At 32.0% G+C, this 18,741-nt stretch overlaps 2 protein-coding genes across 5 annotated transcripts in view; one reads left to right on the top strand and one right to left on the bottom strand.

Moving 5' to 3' along the window:
• The window catches only part of LOC127705135 (conserved oligomeric Golgi complex subunit 5-like), a 36,473-nt gene extending 36,375 nt beyond the window's left edge, over positions 1 to 98 (bottom strand). For all 4 annotated transcript variants that reach the window (XM_052209413.1, XM_052209505.1, XM_052209585.1 and 1 more), the window contains exon 1: positions 47 to 98. In XM_052209413.1, the coding sequence (XP_052065373.1) occupies positions 47 to 83 (37 nt within the window). In that variant the 5' untranslated portion in view covers positions 84 to 98. The remainder of the gene's footprint in view (positions 1 to 46) is intronic.
• A 5,682-nt stretch (positions 99 to 5,780) lies between these two features.
• On the top strand, positions 5,781 to 16,953 carry LOC127705855 (tRNA-dihydrouridine(20a/20b) synthase [NAD(P)+]-like). Its single transcript, XM_052210242.1, has 8 exons — positions 5,781 to 6,000; positions 8,293 to 8,414; positions 9,227 to 9,302; positions 9,949 to 9,990; positions 10,724 to 10,864; positions 11,528 to 11,736; positions 12,142 to 12,227; positions 16,518 to 16,953. The coding sequence occupies exons 1-8, from the start codon at positions 5,903 to 5,905 to the stop codon at positions 16,677 to 16,679; spliced, it is 936 nt and encodes a 311-aa protein (XP_052066202.1). The 5' UTR covers positions 5,781 to 5,902; the 3' UTR covers positions 16,680 to 16,953.
• Positions 16,954 to 18,741: the final 1,788 nt, after the last annotated feature.

Genomic DNA, 18,741 nt, shown 5'->3' with positions numbered 1-18,741 from the left:
TTTGGGTAGATTTTTATAGCTGTCTGATAAAATTTTGCAAATTTACCATCTGACCCAAGATTTTCTAGCAGAAAGTCGTCCATACTTCCGGTGTGAGTTGGAATGCGAAACTGTGATCTCACATCTTTAATCACTGAAGAGATTGATCCATGACAATTTCACGAACAAAAAAAATATTTACGTTTTTTTTTAAAGTTCATAAACAGTAGATAACTTACTTCAACATTTTTAAGATTTTATCCGAAACTAAATAAAGGACAAAAAAATATTTTGTCAACAAACACACGTGAGACCCTCGTGAAACCGGCAAGTGTGATCTGAAAGCGATCATATATACTTTCATTTACAAATAACAAATAATTTTACTAGGTTTTCTTATCCATGACCTAACAATACATTATGTCTCAGGGATGGGAGAGGCAATGACAAAAATACATAAAAAAATATTCGGGTAACATTCAGCAATGATAGAAACATCCCTCTCTTTCAGGAAAAGAAACCTCATCGGATGCTCACAGTAGGGGTCCCGTGAGTTATCGTCCTTGATGCCCTTTTATTTTTTTGCCACATGTAAATCACTTATACACGTACCAGGGCAGTATCATCTCAACTGCACTTGTTCCCTGATGACAACCCGTTTTAGTATCCAATAAGAAACCACAGGCACTTGGGTATATAATACCTATTTTTTTTTTTTTTTTTTTTTTAATAAAATATTCAATTTTCTATATTTATACTACATATCTATCACTACTGCGCATGTCTCACCTTGTTTCGAGTGATTTTACCAACTCTGAGACAAACCCCCATTTTACTATCCGCACTAAGAAACAGTGTGGATAGTAAAATGGGGGTTTGTCTCAGAGTTGGTAAAATCACTCGAAACAAGGTGAGACATGCGCAGTAGTGATAGATACGTAGTATAAATATAGAAAATTGAATATTTTATTAAAAAAAAAAAAAAAAAAATATCTGTATCATATACCCAAGCGCCTGTGGTACATACCAGTTATCTCTGCTTATCTAACAGTGCTCTGGACCTTGGTGACCTACATGAATATAATTGGCAGTCCTCCTGGATTTTAAGAAAGCTTTTGATGTTGTTGATCATGAAATTTTATGTAAAAAACTTCAAATTCATGGCTTCCATGAAGATACTGTTGATTTTTTTAAATCATATTTGAGTGAAAGAACACAGCAAGTCCATATAAATAATCAGTTTTCTGATAAAAAGATTATAAATTTTGGTGTTCCACAGGGCTCAATACTTGGTCCCATTTTCTTTGTTTTGTACATAAATGACCTTCCATTACACATCAAAAACTGCCATACAGACTTGTATGCTGATGACACAACTATGCATACATCAGGAAAGAGTATTGCTGATATGCAATTAAAAGTACAAGATGATCTCCAATGTGTTGAAAAATGGTGTCATAAAAATAACATGTTCATAAATTCAGATAAGACTAAATGTATGGTTATACATGTAGGTACAAGACAAAGGCTGCGTTTAAATCAAGCAGAACCAGTTCTAACTATTGAGAATAATATTCTTCAAAAATCATCAATTGAAAAACTTTTAGGTGTTAGAATTGACTCTAATCTGTCCTGGACAGGCCATGTTGATTACTTATGTTCATCAATATCATCCAGACTTCATTTACTCTCTAAAATCAAGAAATTTCTAAATATTGATTCAAGAAAATTGTTTTATAATGGCTATATTCTCCCACTGATAGATTATTGTTGTATTATTTGGAGTGGTTGTGCTAAAAATGAGCTAGTCAGAATAATAAAATTGCAGAAAAGGGCTGCAAGACTTATTTTAGAAGCTGATCCACTGTTTAAACAGCTTGGGTGGATGACAGTAGAGAACAGAATCTCATACCACAAATCTGTTTTGATGCAGAAATGCCTTAAGAACGAAGCCCCTGTATATCTCACTGAAAAATTTAAAGAAATGCCAGAAATAAACCAATATTGTTTAAGGAATGCGTCTTGCAAAAATTTACAAGTTCCAAAAGCCAAAACAGAGCTGTATAAGAAATCTTTTATATATTCAGGATCTATTTTATGGAATAACTTACCAACATCCCTGAAAAAATCAACCTCAAGTACAAGCTCATTCAAAAAAGATTTAAAAAATTACTTGTTGGAATATTAAGAAGCTGTGTAATTTTATATGTATAATAATTTTCACACACTTACTCAAACTTAAGATATTGTTGAGGTAATTTAAATGATGCCAATACTATATGAATTTGTAATTTTTACCTGTTTTGAAAATTGTATATTTCATAACAATTTTTTATTTCATTTTTTCATATATGTGTGTTTGTTTGATATTTTGTAATTGTTTGTTATATTTCATTGTATTTCATGAGAGCCTCAGGGAAGATTAGTTTTATAGCTAACTGTGTAACCCTCTTTAAATAAAGAATTATTAGGTCTTTCCACTTTTCTGTGGAAAGACCTATTGTATTTGTTCTGATTATTATTATTATTATTTTTTTTTTTTTTTCCGCCAACTTTTGAAATTTTTGTTTCGCAATATGTCGCTTAGATATTTCTCATATTGTATTGTATAGTTTATGCGCTTTTAAATTTCACCCTGCTAAGCCGAATCATTTTCTTTGCAAGAGTTATCTCCCTATTCACTGTTTATCATCTGTCTGCATCTCCTTCGTAACAAAAAAAGATATCGACAAAATTCTTTTTCTAAATTGTTTGTTACATCCTCAGGAATTTTTGCCTAATTTGGATCGAAGCGATCAAGTGAGATCTTAAAGGAGTTGTCTGCCTTAACCAAATTAATTTGTTGTTATGTTTTTGTAACACGTAAACCGTAAGCCGTATAAAAAAAATTTGACCAAAATGTTAGTCGCGACATGATATGACGGGAAAGTTTTTGTCAAAAGGGTACGCGTCATTGTTTTAGGGGTTCCATGCCAATGAAATAGTAAAATGAACAAAATGAACTAATTATAGCCTCAAACTTTGCAGCTATCATGATGTATACATGCATCTTATCTTAATTTATCAACCAAGGTCCACCATCCTCCACTTCCCTCCCCTCCCTCCCTTTTTTTTTTTTTTTTTTTTTTTCCTTCTACTTTGAGGAATCCCGTTTCGCCTTGAAGTTCAGTCCTGTACATTTGACTGTAAAAATGCAATCCTTCTGATGTACAAACTTCTTAAATAGAAATTCATTCCTGCAAAAATCGGCTCCAATTCATGTTCCCGTTAGTCGCGGTCCGCTTGATTGAGAAATAAAATTCCATGACGTAGAAAAATCGTAAATATTGCTGAAATCCTACAATCAAATGTTTTAATCATGCATTAAAATACAAATCTGTGCTCCCGTAAACATGTGTGCGTAAGATGCATGCATGATCCGTTATCAATGATCTGTAAATAATAAAACCAATAGTGATGGTGTTTCTCCGATCAATACACATGTGCTCTGTTCAACGGTCTCCCCTGAAATGAAATTAATATTATATAGTATTATATACTCCAGACATATATATTCGAGCGTCACGTGACTTCAAAACATCATCACGCGCGCGGACCTAAAATTAGAATAAAACATTCGAGATCCATATCCAAATATGGAAAGTGAAACTTCCAAGACAAAATGTTACTCATTTTTTTTCTTCCTACAAGTTGAAACAAATGTACACACAACACATAAAAGAAACCATGAAGTATCAGTTCTCGTAGCAAATAGAGAAAATTAGAAAAAAAAGAAGATGTTAGGATTTTTATTTATTAGGAAATCCTGAAACTGTCCGTTTGGGAGTGCTGGATATACAAGTACGCAGCCTCGTCAGAATATGAACGTCAAGTCCGATGCCTCGCATAGAGAGAGTGTCATGCTAACTTTCAATCAATCAATCAATCAATCAATCAATCAATCAATCAATCAATCAATCAATCGACCAACCAACCAACCAACCAACCAACCAATCATTTTTCGGAGGGGAAAGACCGTTTAACAATTGTTTTTAAAACAATTGATTTATATTTATTATTATTATTATTAATATAAAAAATGATGGGGAAAACAGTCGTTTCATTTTTATACGACCGCAAAACATTTAATCATAAATGTAAATAGAAATCTATGAAATTTAAATGCAAGGTTTATAACCACAAAAGGAAGGTTGGGATTGATTTTGGGGGTTATGGTACCAACAGTTAAGGAATTAGGGGCCAAAAAGGGGCCAAAAATAAGCATTTTCTAGTTTCCAGACAATAACTTGTGGAACGGTGTATGGATCTCTCTGTAATTATACCACAAGTTTCCATACCACAAAGGGATGGTTAGGATTTGCTTTGGGGGGTTATGGCTCAAACCGTTTAGGAATTAGGGGCAAAAAAACAAGGTTGTCCTGGTTAATGGACAAATACTTTAGTACAAAACATAATTTAAAGCAGTGTAAGGGAGATAAATCAAATACATCATTTGAATTACCTCCCTTACACTGCTTTTAAATTATGTATAAAGTAATGGTTAATGAACAATTAAGACAATTTAAAACAGTGTACGGGAGGTAATCCAAATACAACGTTTTGATTACTTCCCTTACACTGCTTTTAAATTATGTTTAAAGAAATGCATATTTATAAAGGAAGACCAGTAAAAATATCTGCAAATGTTGCATCTTTTTTTTTTACAAAAAAATCCATATGAAAGATTTGACACCATATTTTAAATTCTTTTATAAAATAGATTAAGTTAGCACTATGGTAAATTTAAATGGGTAATTATGGTTGCAAATTCCATTGGAAATTTGAATTGAGATTATGACCATATCTTGAGGGAAAGAATTTTTGGGGGAGAAAAGGGGGGGGAGGTTAAATAGAAATTGTGGGTGGTCAATTTTTTCTCATTTCAGATTTCAGAAATTAAAAAGAATTATTCTTCAAATATTTTTTTTTTTTCAAATTTCAAATATTGAAAAATTTCAAGAAGTAATCTTTAATTGCACAGTATGGCGCATTAGATTTGTAAAATCTTTGACCACATTTATTTATTTGTTATGCCGAATCTGACAGTGTATTTAGATTTTTAATTTTGGGTCCAGTTTTCAAATTGGTCTACATTAAGGTCCAAAGGGTCCAAAATTAAACTTAGTTTGATTTTAACAAAAATTGAATATATGGGGTTCTTTGATATATGCTGAATCTAAACATGTATTTAGATTTTTGATTTTGGCCGAGTTTTCAACTTGGTCCAAATTGGGGTCAAAATTAAACTTTGTTTGATTTCAACAAAAAATGAATATATGGGGTTCTTTGATATGCAGAATCTAACCATGTATTTTGATTTTTGGGCCCCGTTATCAAATTGGTCCACATTGAGGTCAAAAGGGTCCAAAATTAAACTTTGTTTGATTTCATCAAAAATTGAATTCTTTGTATTCTTTGATATGCTGAATCTAACCATGTATTTAGATTTTGGATATTGGACTATAATAGGTAAATTAAAAAAATTTAAGTTCTTAGACCACATTCATTCTGTGTCAGAAACCTATGCTATGTCAAATATTTAATCACAATCCAAATTCAGAGCTGTATCAAGCTTGAATGTTGTGTCCATACTTGCCCCAACTGTTCAGGGTTCGACCTCTGCGGTCGTATCAAGCTGCGCCCAGCGGAGCATTTTTTTTTTTTTTAACTAAAATGGTTGACAAACTGGAAATTGTTGCATATGAATTGATTAAGCCTTTGTGTTTATACTATGTTGAACAAGTTGGTAAAAGGCCAACTCAAATTTGCTAAATTCTAAAATGTAAATATTAAAAAAAAACTATGCCTATTTATTTAACTGAAATACATTCTCTTATAGACTCATAAATAATGATGTGCTGTGATCAAGTTTGACAAACATGAAATGGATGAAGTCAAAGATTTCAACTTTGCAACACCACTAGAATTGTTCAAAGAAAAGAAAGTTGTCAAGATATGTGCTCCTATGGTTAGATACTCCAAGTATGTTACATTTAGTTGTTATCCTATGGTTAGATACTCCAAGTATGTTACATTTAGTTGCTATCAAAAAGCAAGTGATTTTCCTACCATGGGAGCAAATTTTTTGAAACCTATTTAATGTATAGTATTATAAAGGACCTTTTCTAATTGATTGATATTTTTATGCAATACTTTATACTCCCTTGGCATTATCTGTCTGTCTTTTGTATGTCTTGTTTGCAGATTTGTAGATTACTTGCCTTATAAGGCCAGTATAAATTTGGCAACAAACATGGTTAGAAATGTGTAGATATTATTGACATTGGAGATGATTGCACACAGATACCAGATGAGTAATGCAGGCTCTTTGGAGAAGCTACACATGTAGTAATTTCAAGAGAGCTAGTTTTATTGCACGAATTAAATGGAATTCAGCTTGAAATCATTTGACTCTTTTTCACAGTTATGTATACTTTTAAACTTAGAAAAAGTAGGGGAGGGAAAGATACTTAAAGGGTGTTCATAAATCAAAAGTTGAAAAAAGACTGACATCATGGCCAACAAAAAAAAAGTAGATAAAACAATAGTTTACACAAAAGATTGAGCAACACAATTCACAACAAAAACTGGAGTTGAACTCAGATTAGAAGGAATGTTTAACTGTTCTTGCTCCCATAGTGAAACTTTCATTTCAAGAAAAAATTCAGTGGTTTTTAAGGTGATGATATGAATATAACAAGGAATTGAGGAATACACATTAGGAATACAACCATAAAGGGTCAGATAATACATTACATCAAGGTATTGTCCAGGAGCACACACTAGAGATCATAATTTGGTAGTTTGTATATGCAAATGAGTTGTATTGCCATAAAAGTATAGAATTGTTGTAACTATAAACATATCTAGAAAATTGAGAATTTGATTTTATAAAAAACTTGTTTTTTTTTTAGGAAATATGTTATTTTAATTGAAGATTTACTGTTTACAAAAATAGTTTATTTCATTTGTTGTTAATTAATAACAATCAACAAAGAATTCAATTTAATTGAATTCACGAGGGCATTGACACAACTAGAACCATCACATTATTTTTGCTTTGTTCCCCCAAAAGTGATATTTAAAGAAAAGATACAGATAAACTCATTGGAGTTGGATGTGTCACATATGAAATTACATTGTTACTTTTTTATCATAATTTTCTAGGCTTCAGTTTACTATGACGATGTTGAAACCATGTTTGTAACATTAAAAATGTTGTCCCTACGAAATTTTTAATTTTAAACTTTAACTTTTCTAAGCAGATTAATAATTGTTTATCATTTTCTTACTGTTCTAATTCAATTCTTCAGCATTGCATTGATTAGATGTACTGTAAACAGGGAAATTTTTGGGCAGTTTTATTTTTGCTTTTTTCACGGTAAGAATTGAAACACGAAAATAAAACGACTGCGAGATAAGAAGAAAACCATACATGTACGTATATGAATAGGATATGTACAGGACCACTGCATAACACCGATTTTACAGACGACAGGTCTACTTTACCTAAAATCATAACTGTATTTCTAAATGAAAAGCAATGTTAGAAATCATAACTTTAACTCACGTTAATGTTATCATGGAATTAAAAAGAATCAATATATTACTTCCATGATCTTTTTAACATGGAAGACATCGCAAGCAAGTGGACATTGCGGATATTGTTATGTAAATGACACATGTCAATCAGTGTTAAAATTATTACCTCAGACAGACCAAAAGATCGATTAATTAGCATTAATCCTGCCAGCATTTAATTCACTTTTAATTAGGTCATCTTTTCTGTTTATTGTGTATGTGTTTTACAAGTAAACATGATTATTAACTTTTAATCCACTTTAACATCAATGAACCGACAAAAAAGATTTCTGATTGATTTTATTACTTGGTTAACTATACATGTAAAGGTGCTCACTTTCTGAATCATTTATGAAAATATTTATAAAGGCCACTGGGATATAGCTAATTCAAAACTGCACAAATTTAGATTATATTCATAAATCTTGAAAAAAAGACGACCCGATAATTTCCAAGTTAACAGTATTCTAAGTATGAAGTTTATAAAGATAAGATAGAAACAGCATTGAAGTTTTATACTGGTCATACTTTTAATACTAGTTGAAGCTCCAACTCTGTGTACATGCAGACCAAAACAAATAAAATCATGGCAACCATGAGAATTAATATGCTTATAGTAATTTTACTTTTAGATTTCTGAATATCTGTAAAATGACTAAGAGGTATTTAATTCTGCCTGTAATTACATTGTAGGCTTGCATTCAGGAAGCTAGTGAGACAGTATGAATGTGACCTTGCCTTTACACCAATGATCATATCTGATTCATTTATCAAGTCACTAAAGGCCAGAGACAGCGACTTTACAACTTGTAAAGGTTTGAATTTTATTTTTTATTATCAAAATTGATGCATGTCTTTGTCAACTAGTTTTCTTTGAAATTGTTTTAAATGCATTTGATACTTTACAGCTTACAATCATGACAATTATGATTATGGACCACCAATACATAATTTTTAATCAAAGGTGTTCACTTAAAGTTAGGGTGATTTAGAAAATGATCTCTCTTCCACTTAATATGTGTTGAGACATAATCAGTTTGTTCTGTTGGTGCAATATTTTACTTAGAGTTATTGTAGTAATTAAACTGTAATAACCTCTTGCCATTAAAGTTGTTAACATTGAAATTTAATTTCTATTGGTAATGCTAGTTTTTCAGTCAAATGGCAATATTAGATAGATGTGGTATGATTGCCAATGAGACTAAATGACGTAGGTGTCAAGTTGTTTTTCTTTTCATTGCTCTGATGGTATGAATCAAATTATTTGTCTATATCAAAGTTTGTCAATTATTGTTGATAGGTTGCTAGGTTACCACATAACTCAAACTTATAGGGGAAGGGTTGAGATCTCTAAAAACATGTTTAAACCTGCAGCATTTTTGCGCCTGTCCCAAGTCAGAGTATAGTGAGGCATCCATTTTGCTGAACTAATATGCATTATTATTTAGGGGCCAGCTGAAGCCCGCTTCCGGGTTCAGGATTTTCTTGCTGGTTGAAGACCCATTGGGGCCTTTGGCTGTTTTCTGCTCTTTGGTCGGGTTGTTGTCTCTTTGACACATTCCCTGTTACCATCCTCTTTTCTATTATATCTACTGTAAATAAGTCATGCATGACCCTTTTTTTGCAGAAGACCGTCCTTTGATTGTACAGTTTGCTGCCAAAAATGCAAAAGAATTTGCAGATGCTGCTGAAATTGTCGTACCGTAAGATCATTATTTTTCTTCCTCTATTTGTACTGTTAGTTTCAACAAATATAAAACATTTTTTTTTAACTAAATCAAAGTCGAATGCTATGTTTAGCTTTATTCAGAAATGCTTGTGGCTAATTGTTTGAAATGCCATTAATTTGCATTTTGATAACATAAGGATCATTATCCACTGCCAACTATAATTTGGCACAATAAGACATTTTTCCATGGAGAAAATTGTGATTAGGCAAGCATCACAAATGATTTTACATGTAATATTCAATTAAAACATAATATATCTAGGAAACATTATGAATAATTTCTAGTTGTTTTCAGTTGTCCTCCTTAAAACGGCCAAACTTACTATTTAAAACTATTCAGTTAATTTGTGCTGGAAGCATGACTGATCAAATCCACTACATGTATTAAAAATTAATACTTTTCAGTCAGTGGCTTTTGGGGAATATTTTAAGTTATTCAAGATAAACTATTTTAACATTGTACAATCCAAAAAAAGTTATGTTTCGGAACAATGAGTGGAGGATCTTCAGTTTAAATAATTTGGGTATTTTTGTACCAAATGTGATGTATGTCATGTATGTTGTAACAGTAGTGATTCACTGTAAAGAAATATATCTTTATTTTTATATTTTTCTTCTAGTTATTCTGATGGTGTTGATCTGAACTGTGGATGTCCTCAAAGGTATGTTAGTATAAAAATAAGAAGATGTGGTATGATTGCCAATGAGACTATCAATCAGAGACCAAAAGACATATATGTAACCATAAGGTCCATATGTCTTTACCTCAATATAAACTCAGAAAATGTTTCAAAACTGGACTTAAGACTACACAAATCTTATTGCCTGACCATAAAAGTGTGTTATAAAAAAAAATGTTACAAAATGAGATGTTTCTTTTTCATGGTTTAGAAATAAATAAATGAATTGAAATAGGGTAAAAGTAAACATCAATTAACCTGTTTATTTTTTTATGTTATCTTATAGTGAGAACTTTTAACCTTTACAAAAGAAGCTACATGTATCTTGTGATTTACGGAATTTATACCTTTATACATTTTAGTTATTGTATTTGTCTGTCTACGCTCATATTAATTATGCTCAGTTTATTGTTTTTAACAGAGATTTGAATGTAATAGCTCAATTATCTTTTTAATGTGGATTCATTTATTTTCATGGATTAAAGAAAAATTGTATTTTCATGGGTTTAAAGAAAAACTGTATTTTCATGGATTAAAGAAAAATTGTATTTTCATGGATATTTGATTTTGTTGTTTAATATAAGTCTGCATACGTGCTGAGCATTTTGTAGTTCACTGTTACCCACATGAATTAATATCATCTGAATAATAATGAATCCACAGGGGCAGGGGGTTCTGAAAGCTTTAAAAAAAAATGTCATATGTTTTTTTGTAGATGGGCAATGGCAGAAGGTTATGGTGCCTGTCTAATAAGGAAACCAGAGTTGGTGAAAGATATGGTTAATCAAGTCAAGTCGAGGGTCAACAATGAGAACTTTACTGTTTCCATCAAGATTAGAATCCACAATGACATCAGGTTTTGTATATTATCATTTTGTACACAAACTTTGCTAGTTTCACTAGAAAAAGATCTAAGAGGCAAAATTCAAATGTTCAAATATCTTGAAAACTGTAGTAGATATGGAATACATGACAGGGGCAATAATCCTCTTATATTTGTTATCTTTAAACCATCAAAATTGTCAAATAATTCCTAATGGCAGTTATTGCCCTTTAGAGATACAAAAAAAAAATTTCATGAAAAAAGTGAAAATATTTATCAATATGGCATATTTTTGCCAGGTAAGGTGATACAAGCAGAAGGTTTAGCATTGTTAAATCAAAGTTGATATCAAATTCCAATCACTTCTGTCTACAAATCTTCTTACAGACACAAATAGAAAAATCTACACAATATAGGTAAATTGTTGTCTCTTTGACATATTCCCCATTTCCATTTTATTTAAATTATAAAGTTTATGAAGTCTGAACACTATTTTTTTGTAAGGAAGCAAATAATTATTGACTTTGAAAAACTATATATTAACCTTGCAAGATTGAAAAGAAGACTTAATCCTGAAAAATATAATGGGAGAAACCTTGTAAATGAAATAAATGTTATCCTTTCACACATTGAAACATATTTTAATATTACATTTATATTGCTTTTAAGAACAAGAATTATTTTATATTTTCCCAGGGAAACAGTTGATATGTGTCAGAAAGCTGAAAAAGCTGGTGTTTCCTGGGTGACAGTTCATGGGAGGACAAAAGAACAACGAGGACAACCTGTGAACTTTGAAGCTATCAGAACAATTAAAGACAGTTTGCAATGTCCAGTTATAGCTAATGGTGATATAAGATCAATAGAAGATGTTGAAAGAATTGCAGAAATTACAGGAGTCAATGGTAATCACAGTGTAGAAAAAGCTGGAAGTTTTGTTACAGTTTTGAAAATACTTTAAGGTTTTTTACTGAGTTAATTAATGCAAAAGACCTTTAAAGAATTTATTATTTCTATAAGAAAACAATTGGCCTATTAGCTTTGATTAATTTTATTTTAATTCAGAAATGCTATAGAAATCTAAAAGGTTTTTGTAAACATAATTTTAGTTGAGCCTTAGGAACAGGCTTTATGGTAGATAAAATAGTTTTATTACAACTAAAAATCAGTTGCTTGTTTTCATGATAATTAATAAATAAACATTCTTAAACAATTTTCTATAAGATTCTTTCTATTCTTGTTTAATTTGAATGATAAGATTATTGCTGTTTTAAAATTGAGTTTTAACTGAATCAAATTATTTTTCTCAGGTGTGATGGCAGCTAGAGGTATTTTACAGAACCCAGCCATGTATTCAGGCTATGATAACACTCCATTAGACTGTGTTCAGAAATGGGTAAACAATATTTAACTTTTTCTGTTTGTAAGAAAACACTGAAATTAAGTAGCTCTACTTTATTGTATTTATGGATTTGACGTAAAACCTAGGTTAACCAAACTTGATATGCAGTTGCATCTTGGACTAGGGGTGTGTCATATACCAAAGTCACGTCACTATTGACCTTGTCTTTGACCCAGGGCTTCCAAGAAATATTTGAGCTAGCCGGACATTTTATGTCTCATCCCGATTTTAATCCATTAAGACTTAGTAACAAAAGGCAATTATGGTAATCAGTTGGCCATCATATGCATATAACCAATGATTGACATTAAAAAAACGATATTAAACTTTACTTTGATATAAATTCGATGTTCTGACGTAAACTGTTAAATTGACAGTGCATCATTCAAAGTGTGCAACATCAGCGTACTAATATCTGCCTAAGACTCTTTATTTGTGCAAAATAGCGTTGTCAAAAACTTTAATTTCGTTTTTAAAAAGCACATTTATCTAATACCGGATGTTGACTTGACAATGGTAAATCATGGACCAGAGACGGATAAGTAAAATCCGTGTACGTTTACAAAGCACGATTGAGTTTAAATAGCTCTTTCCACGTTATTTCTTCAAGCAAGTACTCAAAATGAACGTAAGGTTAAGGTATCAATGATAATTTTAGCATTTTTGAAGAATTAGGATGCATAATTAAATTTCCCACATGTGCACACGTGTACTAGTTCAAACAACATGGTTCTGATGATTTTTTGTATAAAACCTTTTTAAATATTTCATCAAATCATATTTATAAATCATTTCTGATATTTTCAATCTTTTTGACTAAATAGTCGTCTGAATAGGTAAATTTCAGCTGGCCGACAACTAATTAACCTTGAATAAATGAGAAGGTATTAAAGTAGGGTTTGTTTTGATAGTAATTATTCATCATGTCACTTTTATGACCTGAAATGTGTGGCTGTTTAAGGTAAAAGGTCGGGTCAAAAAGATCACATAAACTTCCAATTTTTATTGGAATTATGTTAAAATGGCCGTCTCTTAAGAAAGCCTTGAAAACTAAAATTAGATGTCCGTTTCATGCTTTTCCAAGACAGACAATGTCCGGTAAATTTATAAATGTCCGGAATATATGACCGTTTTGGAAGCCATGCTTTGACCCTACGATCATAGAACCTTCTCTGATATGTTTAATGTGCATAATATTTGAGCCATAGAACTTTGGCTTTTCCCCAACTTTGTAAGCTGATGAATCATGGGATGAAGGTGTGTCATATATCAAAGTCAGGTCACTCTGACCTTGACTTTGACCCCTATGATTGTAAAACATTTTCTGTTTTGTGTTCAGTGCATAACTTTTGTACCATAGCAATAAGATAGACAAAACTTTGTATGCACACGCATCATACTGACCTTGACTTGGAGCTTTGACGTCTATGATAGTTAAACACTGTCTGATTTGTGTACACTGTATAACTGTTGTACCGTAGCGCTTAGATTGACAAAACTTTGTGTGCAGAAACATCATGGGATCAGGATGTCTAATATAAAAAATCTCAAGATGCCATTGTCGTCAATACTAAATTTCACACAGCAACTAAAATGCATGTATGGGGGTATGAGTCTTGCTATGCAGGCAACTCTAATTTTATTGATGTAATATATATATTATATATTTTATTATATGCCTTCAACAATAGCACTACTTCTTAAATGGACATATTATTTTTGACCTCTTTAATGTTTTTAGGAGTGATATATCAATACAGTTGTACTATTTGTTGGTTAATCAGACATTCAGAGAATATTCATTTAGTTACATTAGGGAAATGCATTAAGGAGTTTTCAGTTTTTATACGACCGCAAAAATAAATAAAATTTATTTTTGCGGTCCAAATTTTTTCGGTCGTATATTGGTATGACGTTGGCGTCGTCGTCGTTGTCCGAAGACACATTGGTTTTCGCCCTCTAACTTTAGTTTAAGTGAATGGATCTCTATGAAATTTTACCATAAGGTTCAATACCACAAAAGGAAGGTTGGGATTGATTTTGGGGGTTATGGTACCAACAGTTAAGGAATTAGGGGCCAAAAATAAGTATTTTTGTAACTTCCAGACATAACGTGTGTTAGTGTATGGATCTCTCTGACATTGTACCACAAGGTTCCATATCACACAGGGAATGCTGGGATTGATTTTGGGGGTAATTGCCTCAAAATATTCGGAATTAGGGGCCAAAAAAGGGGCAAAAAACAAGCATTTTTCTAGTTTCATGACAATAACTTGTGTGTAAGTGTATGGATCTTTCTGAAATTGTACTACAAGGTTCCATATCACAAAGGGAAAGCTCGAATTGAGTTTGGGGTAATTGCCCAAAACGTTTAGGAATAAGGGGTCAAAAAGGGGCCAAAAATAAGCATTTTTCTAGTTTCATGACAATAACTTGTGTTCAAGTGTATGGATCTCTCTGAAATTGTACCACAAGGTTCCATATCACACAGGGAATGCTGGGATTGATTTTGGGGGTAATTGCCTCAAAATATTAGGAATTAGGGGCCAAAAAAGGGGCAAAAAACAAGCATTTTTCTAGTTTCATGATAATAACTTGTGTGTAAGTGTATGGATCTTTCTGAAATTGTACTACAAGGTTCCATATCACAAAGGGAAAGCTGGAATTGAGTTTGGGGGTAATTGCCCAAAACGTTTAGGAATAAGGGGCCAAAAAGGCGCCAAAAATAAGCATTTTTCTAGTTTCCAGACAATAACTTGTGTTCAAGTGTATGGATCTCTCTTAAATTGTACTGCAAGGTACCATACCACAAAGGGAAGGCTGGGATTGAGTTTGGGGGTGATGAATCATAAGGGGGTTCAAAAAATTTGGGGGGGGGATTTTTTTTTTTTTTCCTTTTTTTTCTTTTTTTCCTTTTTTTTTTCTTTTAAAATTTTCCATTTTAAGTTGGTTATTTCTGTTTTATATTTAAAAGCAAATAATAATGATATGGTAGGAGATACACACCAAACAGTATGTGTAAATTATTATATAATAAGTGTTGTGCAATAGCAAGAAATTTTCAATTGCATACTATTGCACAATAGCAAGAAATCTTCAATTGCACAGTATTGCGCAATAGCAAGAAATCTTCAATTGCACAGTATTGTGCAATAGCAAGATATATCCATTAGCACAATATTGCGCAATAGCAAGAAATTGTCATATGTACAGTATTGCGCAATAGCAAGAAATATTCAATTGCACAGTATTGTGCAAAAGAAGATACTTCGTATTAATTGCTTATTTCTTGACCAATTTCAATGGGGTTTTATTCTTGAATTCTTGGGGTTCTTTAATATGCTGATTCTAACTGTGTATTAAGTTTTTGGATTTTGGGCCCCGTTTTTAAATTGGTCCACATTGAGGTCCAAAGGGTCCAAAATTAAACTTTGTTTAACTTCATCAAAAATTGAATTATTGGGGTTCTTTGATATGCCGAATCTAACCGTGTATTTAGATTCTTAATTTTTGGTTCTGTTTTCAAATTGGTCTACATTAAGGTCCAAAGGGTCCAAAATTAAACTTAGTTTGATTTTAACAAAAAAATTAATTCTTAGGGTTCTTTGATATGCTGAATCTAAACATGTATTTAGATTTTTGATTATGGGCCCAGTTTTCAAGTTGGTCCAAAATTAAACTTTGTTTGATTTCAACAAAAAATGAATATATGGGGTTCTTTGATATGCTGAATATAACCATGTATTTAGATGTTTGATTTTTGGGCCCCATTATCAACTTTGTCCACATTGAGGTCAAAAGGGTCCAAAATTAAACTTTGTTTGATTTCATCAAAAATTGAATTCTTGGGGTTCTTTGATATGCTGAATCTAACCATGTATTTAGATTTTGGATATTGGACCACAATAGGTGAATGTCCAATTTAAATTTTTAAGTTCTTAGACCACATTCATTCTGTGTCAGAAACCTATGCTGTGTCAAATATTTAATCACAATCCAAATTCAGAGCTGTATCAAGCTTGAATGTTGTGTCCATACTTGCCCCAACTGTTCAGGGTTCGACCTCTGCGGTCGTATCAAGCTGCGCCCTGCGGAGCATTTTATTTATTTTCTGTTCTGTATTTTAATTCTGAACAAGTTAATGCCTGTTCACAACATTTTTCTCTTAATTTTATTATTTACAGGTCGTTTCTGTATGCTCATTTCTCATTTCCTGATTAGTACACCAGTATTGTGATATTTAGTACTAACTGATAACATACAGGTTTTATTATCTAATTTCAGCTGGACATATCAACATCTCTTGGTACACCTTACCACTGTTTTCACAATCATTTAATCTATATGTTAGAGAGAGTACTACCAAGGGCAGAGAGAAGAATTTTTAATGCACTGGTTAGCTCTTCTGCTGTAGTGGATTATTTGAAAGAACATCTTGGCATCTGATGTCCTATCCAATTAACAGCTGGGTTACAGGTTTTCAGGCCGACTGTATAACTGGCTGAAGAAATGTCCAACCACAAGATTTCTCAAATGGATAGAGCATTTCATAGATGAAACAGAACTGAGAGAATGATATCTGAATATAAGATTTACTTTTCAATGCTAGCTTTGTAGCAGACAGCCATGTGAACCATAAATGGAATGTGGTTATTTCATCAACAATGTTAGAAAATTAGACCTCATTGTATGAAAATAAAAGCATTCAATATAGTTAAAATCTTTCATCTTAGGTTTGACAAAACTTGCTGATAAATTGATGTCAATATTTTAGCTCACTTTTAGTTTAGCACTTGCACCAATAGTGCCATTGTGAACTAGCAATTGCACCAATAGTGCCATTGTGAACCAGCTCTTGAACCAATAGTTCCATTGTGAACCAGTAATTGCCGACAATGGTTCATCAACTTAATGTTTAAAAAAATACACCGGGCACTTTTAACTAAACTGTCCTTAATCATTCATAGGTATATTTTCTGTGAAATCATAAATATGTCCTGTCAACATAATGAAAATGTCTGTTTCCCCCCCATAATAGTTTTATTGAAATGCTTTTCAGGAACTGCACATCAGATCTTCCTGAAATTTGGTGTTAAGCGTCATGTAAGCACGTTGTACTGTGAAATTTATTTACAGATTCATTGCTTAACAACTTCCTGTTAACTGAATACTTATTAATGGTGATGTAAGAATTTGTCACATTTCTCTCAGGAACTACAAATCAATGCTTTCTGAATTTTAGAATCAACCTCCATGAGAGCATGCTACCGTATAGCGGGTTATTTTGGCGGGTGTAAAATTTCGCGATTTAGGGGCAACAAAGTATACGAAAAATTTTGGCCATTTTTATCTTGGCGGATTCTTTAATCCCAATTAAATATTTTGACGGATACTGAAATGCTTGCAGTTAAAAAGTTGTAAAAAATTGACAAACAAGTGTTGAATGATTGTTTTACCTTCATAACGTCTTAATTATTGATTACATTTTGATGCAGTTAATCAATAGAATACCAATACTTAGATATTTGTCACAGGTGTACAAACATCTTGTAAATGTTACGGTTGATTAGTTACGAAATTGACTGGACCTTTGATGTACTAGTAAGTTATTAAATTATCAAGAGTGACTTGCAACTCTTACATAATTTGACACTTAATAAGGGTAAATACCTGACAGAGTACCTTACACTCTTACATTATTTTACACTATTAAACTAATTAACACCTGACAGCCATTTTATAATATATATGTGAATAATGCCCTTTGGCATTTATGTCGTTTAAACTAACATAAACTTAAACCCCAAAACTCAGAAATGGTAAATCTGAAATTTATAAAAAACGAAAGGGAGCTCAAGTCAATAGATATAAACAATTCACCAAAGTTTAATATTGGTTAAAGCGTTTTTGAATTAATGTCCGACATGTTGACGACGGACGGACAGACAGACAGACGGTCAAAGGTATACCATAACACGTCCCATAAACGACGGGTGTATAAAAAAAGAGTTTACCAACTCCTCATACAAGTTTTTAAAAATTTGCCTTTTCTATAAAGTTGGAAATGCACTGACAAGACACAAGTTATCCATGGATGCAAAGCCATTTTGTTATATTCCCATCCTCAACTAAAGGGGGAACAACAAAGATAAAACAAAACTCAAGTCCTAACATACCAACAGTAATATTCTATTTACCTTGATGTGACCTTGACCTACAACACTAAAATTCATCCAATAACCAAGTGTATCAGATGGGACTTGAAAATAGTAAATAACAAATACATTCCAAGACTCAAATGCACACACTGAAATGTCTCGCCTGCTTTACTTATCATGATTGATATTATGTTGAGTGTGTGTAATATGAAGGTTTTACTTTAAGTTTCAAAGAAATTAAACATTGACCAATGAACCAAAAAATTGAGGTCAAATTCAGATCAACCATACAAGACAAAAAGTTCACCATACAATCATTCTATACCCCAAATATAGTTAACCTATTGCTT

This window comes from Mytilus californianus, unplaced genomic scaffold, assembly GCF_021869535.1.
Source record: "Mytilus californianus isolate M0D057914Y unplaced genomic scaffold, xbMytCali1.0.p SCAF_1, whole genome shotgun sequence".
NCBI classification, from domain to species: Eukaryota; Metazoa; Mollusca; class Bivalvia; order Mytilida; family Mytilidae; genus Mytilus; species Mytilus californianus.
Note: the sequence above shows the minus strand (reverse complement) of the source record. Positions and strands in the feature narration are given on the sequence as shown.

Coding starts and splice junctions, on each gene's coding strand:
- LOC127705855 (XM_052210242.1), top strand. CDS start 5,903: ATGGATGAAGTCAAAGATTTCAACTTTGCAACACCACTAGAATTGTTC. Junction 10,865..11,527: donor AGAATCCACAATGACATCAG/GTTTTGTATATT, acceptor ATATTTTCCCAG/GGAAACAGTTGATATGTGTC. Junction 11,737..12,141: donor AGAAATTACAGGAGTCAATG/GTAATCACAGTG, acceptor TATTTTTCTCAG/GTGTGATGGCAGCTAGAGGT.